Here is a 9,729-nt window from a genome sequence, read left to right on the forward strand (position 1 = left end):
TAGCAAAAACAAAGATCTCAAAATAAATGTATGAAATTTTTTCAGATCTTTATCTTACACAAGTGCCTGCTCCCCAATTTGTCACTTTGATATTAAGCAAAAACAATGCAACTCATTAAAGTATTTCCTTAAAAATTACAACTTTATCATTCCCCTAATGTCACAGAAAACTCACTGGAGAATTACAATTGACATGGCAGGTGTACCTTTTTAAAGTCAAAGACAAGAATGATAGCCAAAATAAAGTTTTGTTACAAAAAAAAGTGTAATTTTTTCCATTTTATTAAAAAACATACTTTACTTACTAGTCTTTCACTTTTGTAATTTCTTTTTTTCCTCTTTTTATTTGTATATTTGTTAATTACATTTGTGTTTGCTTCCATTCACAAACAAACATCTCAAACATCATTGAGATAAATATAGATTCAGCAAAAACAAATGAACCAGAATCACAACTTGCAACAGAATTGACAACAGAAATAGAAACCATATATACTCACCGACAAATGAAGTAACGAATAACATTGGAATGGCATACGATGATTTCGAATGAGTCCTCTTTCTGGTCTGGATGGGCTCGATGGAAATATTTACGAAAGGCACTTTCAATTCTTGCACCATCTTGAAAAAACTGCTGGAATAAAGGATAATATTAATATATTTTAAAATCTCTTTTTGAAGGTAATATATCATTTTTTAAATTTCTTTTGATCTATAACATTATATGGAGGCTCCCGATACCAATTGGGAGAACACTAGCCTCACATGCAAACTGACCAGTTTTCATCCTTAATTGGGGATTTTTGTCTTACCTAACAATCCATCAAGCAGTGGTTGTGTAGCTGGGCCTGTTAGACAAGCTGAAAAGTGTTCTGTGGTAAGGTAACATACTATCAATAGTAATAGGGTAGTAATCAATTTTCGCACTCCAATGACACTAAAGAAACAAAGATAAAACCTGACACTACGGGGTTGATGACTTAGTCGGACTCCTTTCAATGACACCATGTTAGCGAGACTTTTTCTTGAAATGATACTAGTCTGATTAATTCTATATCATTCCACAAAAGTGTGTAAATGTTTAGTTGCCTTATATGGAAAATCACGGGATTATTAATACATAAACTATATATGAAGGTGTTCATTAGCATCTAAAATTTGATGAGAAGCTGAAAGATAGTGAGATAATATTAACACAATCAAAGCGGTCTTTGAACAAGCAGAACGAAAGTCACTAGAAGGTCATTAATAATTGTGTTCTGAGAATAAAACAGAATTCAATAAAGTTTCCTTTATTAATCCTCAAGGGGAAATTTTTCTTAAGAGTCAATTGCATAGGAAGACTAATAAGCCAATAACCCTGGCAGCAGCCACAGTGCAGCACCACAAAGTGAGAAGGGTAAAGTGACTTGCTTAAAAAAAAATACACACAGCACAGTTGAGAATCACATTTAGTATCTTCTTTGTATAAAGCAAAGGCCATATCGATGTTCAACGCTGCCTTCTAGAGATTCCATTGCATGAGCAAAAGTTCAAGAATATTAAAATCAAACTAAACAAAATAAGCACCTACCATTTTCTCTGGTCGATAATTTCCCGATTTTGGTTCTGGAGGAATCGGGGCACCCTCCCGTAAATTGTCATCATAACTGATTTCCAATTCCGGGAGATGTTGGTTAATTAGTTTAGCAGTTTCAATAGCTCTGACCATGGTTGATGATGTCATACTTGTGTAATCAAGATCCAAATGTTTCAACCTCTGGCCAGTAAGGTCAGCTTGAGTTCGACCTGAATATAATTTTCAAAATAATATATTCATTTTCATATGTGATGAGATGTAATGCTACATAAAAGATTCAATGAATAATTATTTTTTCAGTCATATAGATGAGGGACATTTGAAAATAATAATATAATATGCTAATAAATTGTCAAATTCCAAATAACAATTCATCATATTAAAAAGAAAAAAACAAGACTATAACCATCTCTCTAATCCTTTCCTTTTCTTCACTCTTTAGAAGGGGTTCTTGCTGTAATATGTAACAACATTCACTTTATCTACTCAAGAAATGGAGAATGAATAACAACTTATATATGCAAATCTAATCTAACAATTATCTCTTACCTAAGGTGGTGAGAACTCTATCCTTATCACTTTTAGCACTTTCAAAATATTGTCCATGGCGAATCAGAATAAGATGTCTGCTAGCTTTGGGAGTGCTCTGGGCCAATCGATTGTTGAAGTCATTTTGATCCCTCTCTGTGTTACATCTCGGTGGTTCTACAGTGCTGGCTGGATCTCTCCTGATGAAAAGAAATAAAACAGATGAACATTAAGTTACTAACGAAAGAGTGAAAATGGAAAGGCTTCGTATGGGAACAAAACAGACAATGGACATTTCGGGTACAAATCCTTCGTCAGCACAACAATACACAAATAAACGTGGACATCTCCACGTTTATTTGTGTATTGTTGTGCTGACGAAGGGTTTGTACCCGAAACGTCCACTGTCTGTTTTGTTCCCATACCAAGCCTTTCCATTTTCACGCTATCGTTAGTATTTTACGATCACCGGCTTCAGGCAGCCCTTACCGTTTTCTACTGAACATTAAGTTAATACCTTATAAATGGAGACAATGCACTTCCCAATGCTTCAATTATTCCTCCCAACATGGAATCAAATTTCAATTTCATATATCACAACTTACTTACCAGCTTGGCATATTTCTTAAATTTGCACTTGCAGTCTTAAATTATTTGTCAATGCTTTGTAGAAAAAATGGAGTCGATGTCACCTGACTATATATTATTGTTTTTAGACCGCTAATTGGGTAATTAGTTCTCACGAAATTCCCTCTAACAGACTATAAACATCGTTATGGTGCGATTCACCTGGCAGGCTTATCTTGTGAGCATTTTACTAAAATGCATACCATAAATAGTCAGCAATCTATTCTCCCCTGAGTTGAGGTGTTAAATGTATGTAAAGTACTCTACCCACACATGCTCCCAATCCATGCTCCTTAACAGCTGGAATTCCACATCATTCAACTTCAATGACTAATACTAAATATGCTGACTTGTTCACCTGGAGTTAAAGTGATATTAATCCAAAGGAAAAATCAAATTTATCTATAGTATCTATATTGTTTTCAATAATTTTATCGACTTAGATTAGCAATCAAGATGCAGCCGTGCAGCAATCTTTGAAAGTTTTGCCGTAACTTTTGCTATCCCAGATTTTACCTGTATCATTCAAAACTAGTCTATTCTTATCTCCTTTTTTGTTTAGCCTTGTTCCGTTTCTGAGCATGAATTTCTGAAAATTGTATTTATTTTTCTTCTTTTTTTTTTTTCTTCTTTCTATCTGACCGTTTGATTGCCCTCTGAATTTTTTGGTTTTGTTTTTTTTTTTTAATGACTTTTTCTTTTAGTATATCGGTTGTTTTAAAAAAAACGCCAAATTCGAGTCTTCAAATTTTTAAAAAGTCAAGTATTTCCAACATACTCATTATTTTGTGTAAGCTTTCTGTGATATGTATGCGACATAAAATTGTAATAACAGGACTTAATGAGTTTCCAGTGGTCACTTATTCAAGTATTTGTGAATCACGATCCACATGTGACTCATTCCTGTTACGTTTATAAAATTATGTCACATTACATAAGTTAACACATTTTTGGACAATTATTGAAATAAAACATTGAAAAACAATAAACACAGAGCATTGATACTAATTCTGACAACAAAATGACATTTATTGTTTTACAAAAGGCATTCAGAAATCAGTTTTTTAAAACAAAGGATATTATTTGAGCAATCATCATCTCCAAAAAATTATAGGAAAATGACAAAAATAAAAATTGTTTACCATAGTCTAGGTCTATAAGTGTTAAACTACCACAAATAATATTTCCTTTGAAGTATTTATATTTATCATGAAAAAAAATGAAAAAGTCATTCTTAACAGGAATGAGTTTGTGTAACAGGAATGAGTGGACGTAACAGGAATGAGTTTTCTGTTACAGGAATGAGTAATTACAACATATTTATTCGAAAGGATTATAGATTCAATACGCTTAGTGATTGAAACTCAGAAGGGGACCAAATGGTTAGGGCGCCAATACATTGATTTGGGGCTTATGTTAGTAGAGACCAACAAAAGAGCACCAACATTGTTAACTTAACTCTAGGTTGAATCAATTGACTCAAGATAACTCTTTTGTGGCAGTTCGGAATGTTTGGATAAACAGACAAAAGAGGCATTTTTAAAACACTAGAAAGAGCAAGAAGCTGCCACATACCCATGTATGATTTTGGTTTACTTAATGACATAACGTCCAGTTTGAACAACTCTTCCAGGGTATCTTTATCACTCATGTGAACATCGGGAATATAATGCTCCAAGTTTGTGACAAAAAATCAACTGTCTGGATGTTGTCATTGAGTGAAGTAACGTTTAAATCTGACAAATTAAATAATGGTCCTTGCATAAAGCCAGCTATTGTATCAATCTTATTCGTATTTCGTCTGTTTGTGTGTCTTTGCCAAGTGCATACACTGCCCCACAGGCAGGCAGACAATCCCCATCGGCCCTCAGCTTGACTGAAAATAACCGTTTCCCATCACACAGAGATCTAGGTATATCATTTGGAATGAAATGTGTAAACTTGTTGCCAATACCAATGCAAGTTTTGATTACACTTCTGCTGGCCCCAACTATTTCACAAACACTTAATGCTTGATTTTCACATTCATCAACCACTTCATCAAATGATTTGTATTCATTCAATCTTTTGATAAAACCATTGTAATCGATTTCAGTCGGCATCACCGTAATGTCTATGTCATCTTGGTCATGTTCTTCACTTGACTCACTGTTTAAGTCAACCAGTGCAACTTCAGGCATGACTCCATCATTACCTTTGAAAACCTGTTGCTTCAAATCGCTTTGTAGAAATGAATGAAATTTAATTGGTGTGACCAACAACATTTTTGAACATTCTTGACTCCTTTTCTCCAAAGCGCTGAAGCAAGCATGTTAATGTTTTCACATTTTTTACATGCACATGTTTCTCTGTTCCTTTTTCTTGGAGTAACAACCCAAAATGGCTTAAGTCGGTAGAATGAAGAAAATGACACATCTGGGTTTCAAGAGATTTATCACTTGTACAAATGTGACTGTGTATCACATATTAGTCTTCTTTATTTCTTGACTTTATTTCTTGTTATTGTGTTTCTCTTTCCTGGAGCTAATTTAGAAGTGTCACCTTTCAGGAAAAAATCTCGTACTATTTGTTTGACAAGATCTGGAAATTTTGGAGGCATTTGACGTCGTTTCCGAGAGTTTATATTTTTGAGAGTCATACCAGCTGCAAATTGTTTCACGGATTTGTACATGTGCCTTCTGTTCCTCAAATGTTTGATGTCTTATAGGAGTGCAAAATGATATTGTAATGTTCTTTTCACTGAATTTTTGCCACCTTTCTTGTTTTTTTTTTTCTGCTATCTTTCAAAAGTTTTCTAGTTTTTGATCGGGGTGTCAACGGAAGTTTGTGTTTTTTCAATGACCTGTCCAAGCGCTTTTTGTACTTTTTCGAATGAGAAAGAGAGAACAGCCTGTTTTAGTAGCTTGATATCTTTGACGAGAGACATACTGGAGTGGAGATTTTGAGTGTGAGGATGGAGTGTAACTCAGATCAATATTTTGCTGTTTCCGGTTTGTAGTGTGTGTGTGATAATTTTTTATCCAATTCTTTCTCTGCATTGTTCTCTTGGTGTCTTATCTTTTATGGACTTTTTCTTTCCACTCGATTTGTCGCTCTAGTATTTGTCTTGTTCTTTTTTAAGACAAACAGCACGTCGAATAGGATCTCCATCTCGTCTGACGTCACGGCTCTTTTAGCCTTTATGAAGAAAACAAAATAAAACAATCGTTACAACAAAGCTATGACCCTTGAAAATGAACAATAATATCAAGTTCCATTTCGCCACCCTCATTTCTGTTACAAAACAAGGTGTAACAAGAATTAAAGTCAAGAAACAAAGAAGACTATTATGTGATACAATGTTACATTTGTACAAGCGATACCGGGACGTTAAAATCATAGTAATCATCTAAAATGTATCTGAGCCTAACAGGCAACAAAATATGTTTGGACATTAGGCATTTGTATTGGCAAGGTAACTTTGCACTAAAAATAGTCTTTCAGCAATGGAAGAAATGAATATGTATACAATAAAAAATGTTTTTAATGGTAACCTTGTAACCATGAATGTTACCACTTTAATGGACATAGGCCTGTAACACTTCAGTGGTTTACAAAACACATTGCCAAACACATCCTTATGAAACAAAAGAATATGCTATGAATCAATAAACCATGTGGAGGCGCCGTGGCTGAGTGGTTACCGAAAGGGACTCCCGACTTGGAGGTACCAGGTTCGAAAATCTCCACAACCATAGAGTGGTTTCCTTAATCAAGGAAATTAATTCTGGTTGCTTCACTTTGCTTCACCCAGGTGTATATTATGGTACCAGTGCTGCTGGGAATGTAATTTGCGATAGACCAACGTCGTATTCATAAGTTAAATGTCTGTTTCATGCTACAGAAACAGGGATAAGCTCCGATTCTATGGGCCATTATGCTCCAAAGGACTTAGTTACAATAAAACGTGTGTTTCATTTTATGAAAGTTCACATTCCTCATTCCTGTTACTCATTCCTGTTATGTTTTCCTCATTCCTGTTACATCCCTCATTCCTGTTACAAAACAAGGTGTAACAGGAATGAGTGTAACAGGGATGAGTTTATCTCGCTTCGATTCATACTATCCCTAAAATATGCTTTACTCCAACATTAAAGTATGACTATTATTTAGAGCCTTAAAAAAGCTATATACTGATACCTTTTATTTTTGATTCAATTTCTAATTTAAATAACAAGCCCTGGTAACAGGAATGAGGGTCATGGTCTAGTGTTGAACATTACTCACCATTCTTGAAGCGGTTTTGATCTGGAAATCACACTGGATGAAAAAACCATGTGTTTGTAGTTTCGGCCATGATGGAAAAGAGGTATCTACGGCGATAAAACATTGTTAGTTGCACTTCTATTGTTTAGAGGATTTTAATTGGTTAATTTTCACTGCCATTACAGGAATGAGTAACCCCCTTGGGGACAAACTTTAGTAATATATAATAGAATTTTAAAAAGTCTGATTGTTACAAACTTTTATGAGGATGTAAGAAGATGGCAATTTGCATCAGCTGAATTCATATGTGTATATAACAAGACACTGCATATTGTTAAGAATTCGACTTCTAGCCATCATGAAAAAAAAAGGACAGGGTATTTTCCTCTACCCCCGTCAATACAATACGTCATATCTATCCTGAATCTCTCTCGATTTTTGTTTTTTTATGTTTCATACAAGTTAGTAATGTGTAGTGAGAGTGTGTAAGCAAGTATTTGCTAACAATATATGCATCAAAGATGTCAAAGAGCCAATTATCGTCACAGGACAGGAATTTGGCAGTTTTTTGAAAAAGGCCGATATACTGTTTGAAATCGGAGTGGGGATGGATATTACATTTTGCAATATTCTATAGAAAGGAACCAAAAGAAAGGGAGAAAAATATTTAAAAGAAAAAAAAGGGGGGTGGCAGTGGATGGGACATTTATTATTTACAACGCTCTGTAGAAAGAAGACAAAAAAAAAGTGGCAGAACCAGGATTTGAACACACAGTGTCGATTCCGACAAGCCTGCTAATTCTACTAACTTAGTTTAAGGCAGACAACTTACCCATTCGACCATGACATCGACATTAATGTTGACGCATATTGTGTGTAGGGCAACCTACTATCCATCGACTAATTTATTGTTGGGTAATTTTATACTTTCATTGATATCTTATTAACTTTACTTGTTTCTATTCTATGCGCATTACGAAACTGGAATGTGGAATAATGTTTAAAAGAGTGGCGTTTCGAAAAAGTGTCTGTGCATAATCGTCCAGTCAGTGTCTAGCAATAATCCTTTTTCTTTATTGGCATGCATAAAGAGGAATATCGCAGATATTTTGGTATCATTTTTTTTGTCTTCCAATTTCCTTTTAAATGGTGGCAAATAATGAAAAATCCATCAAATGCGTCTATTTTTTTTATTACAGCGTGTGTTTTAAAAATAAAAACGATGTTTTTAGATTAACATCTTAACTTCATTCATGCCAAATTTCAGGGCTCTATATCTATGTGCAGACACTTTTTAACTCTGTGCCATCATCATGGTTGTCCGACGATATTGATATTCAAATCGATATAATTAATATCGTTATCTATTATTTTTAATTTTGTCCATGGTGTTTTCAGTACTATCATTTACTACGCTTTCATTTTCAATGCATGCATACTTCCCAACTTTTTATTTATTGGCATTTTAGTGTTTTTATTTTAAAAGTTTATATTTTTCTTCTTTGTAAAATCAAATATTAATAATAATATCGACATTTTAAGAATGCCAATTGCTTTAATTTCATTTCATTTTGCCATCAAGTTTCTTTCCCATCTATTTAGATATATTTGTTATCAGTTGTTGTTGTATTTGTATTCACATTCTAAAGGTCTCTGTTTCATTTACACTTCCTTTTTATTAACTCATGCGATTTCGATCATAACTTTCCAATGCTGTGATTATCCCCAGACACCAGTCTGGGGGAAAAAGTGGTGGAACCAGGATTTGAACCCGCAACGTCGATTCTGGTAAAACTTCAAAGGGCAGACGACTAAACCATTCGGCCATGACACCCACTTCGAAGTCAACGCATATTGTGTATATGTAGTAACAACTGATTTAATGTTGGTTAATTTTATGTTTTTATAGATATTTTATTAACTTTCCTTATTTCTATGTGCATTTGGAAACATTCCATATTCTGGAATGTGGATAATTGCTTAAAAGAGTGGAGTTTCACTTATGTGTCTGGGAATAACGAAATTTCGTTATCCACAGACAGGTGTCTGGGGATAACGAATTTTCATTTTCCCAAGACAGGTGTCTGGGGATAATGTCAATGACAGCCAGTCCAGCCACTTTCCAATAATGCCAATGGCAATGGTAATTTTGGGGTAAAAATCAGTCTGAAATTTCAGACTTTGAACTGCCGTAACTAAATTTCTAATCAAGATAAAAACAAAATTCAAACTTATGTAATCAGTGTTGCTAGCTCTTTCCATATGACATTGTTTCAGTTTCAATACTAACCTGTCCCAGTTGCTGTCCCATGCTGTGGTCGGCTCATAACCGGTGGTCCACGAAGCCCAGACATTACTCGGTGATTTAAGCTTGTTGTATACGACTACACTTAAAACTACCGTTGCAGATGCCCCAATTCCTAATTTAACAGATCTCCTCAACGCATCGGATAAAAAACTGAATCGTTTATATCGAAAATTCTTCCAATCCATTGTGTTATGAAGAAGGAATGTCGTTGGTGATTGATTTGTAATTATTCTGTCTGTCAGGCAGAGAAGTAGAACAGATTTAGCGGTTTAAAGAATGTGTGAAGTCTTCATGTACATTCGAAGTCTTCTACTTCTTTCTTCATTATAAACCGATTAAGAGCATTATTGTCATTGCGCCTTCGCATAATCCGTTAACAAGTTAACAGAAAGAGGGGCATTAATAGTCTGCCTGATTTGCACATCATGCGGCTTATAAAGTA

The 9,729-nt window shown here is 34.5% G+C and overlaps 1 protein-coding gene across 2 annotated transcripts in view; it reads right to left on the reverse strand.

The window, feature by feature from the left end:
- Window positions 1-9,518, reverse strand: part of LOC144969134 (serine/threonine-protein phosphatase PGAM5, mitochondrial-like) — a 12,306-nt gene extending 2,788 nt beyond the window's left edge. The window contains exons 1-4 of one of the 2 annotated variants that reach the window (XM_078908239.1): window positions 9,270-9,514; window positions 2,129-2,307; window positions 1,574-1,788; window positions 501-634 (exon numbers count right to left, since the gene is read on the reverse strand). In XM_078908239.1, the coding sequence (XP_078764365.1) occupies window positions 501-634; window positions 1,574-1,788; window positions 2,129-2,307; window positions 9,270-9,472 (731 nt within the window). In that variant the 5' untranslated portion in view covers window positions 9,473-9,514. Of the gene's footprint in view, window positions 1-500; window positions 635-1,573; window positions 1,789-2,128; window positions 2,308-9,269 lie in introns of both variants that reach the window. The other variant, XM_078908240.1, reaches the window with a different exon arrangement.
- Window positions 9,519-9,729: the final 211 nt, after the last annotated feature.

Source organism: Berghia stephanieae, chromosome 3 (assembly GCF_034508935.2).
Source record: "Berghia stephanieae isolate SIO BIC M18660-M18661 chromosome 3, UCSD_Bste_1.3, whole genome shotgun sequence".
NCBI lineage: Eukaryota > Metazoa > Mollusca > Gastropoda > Nudibranchia > Aeolidiidae > Berghia > Berghia stephanieae.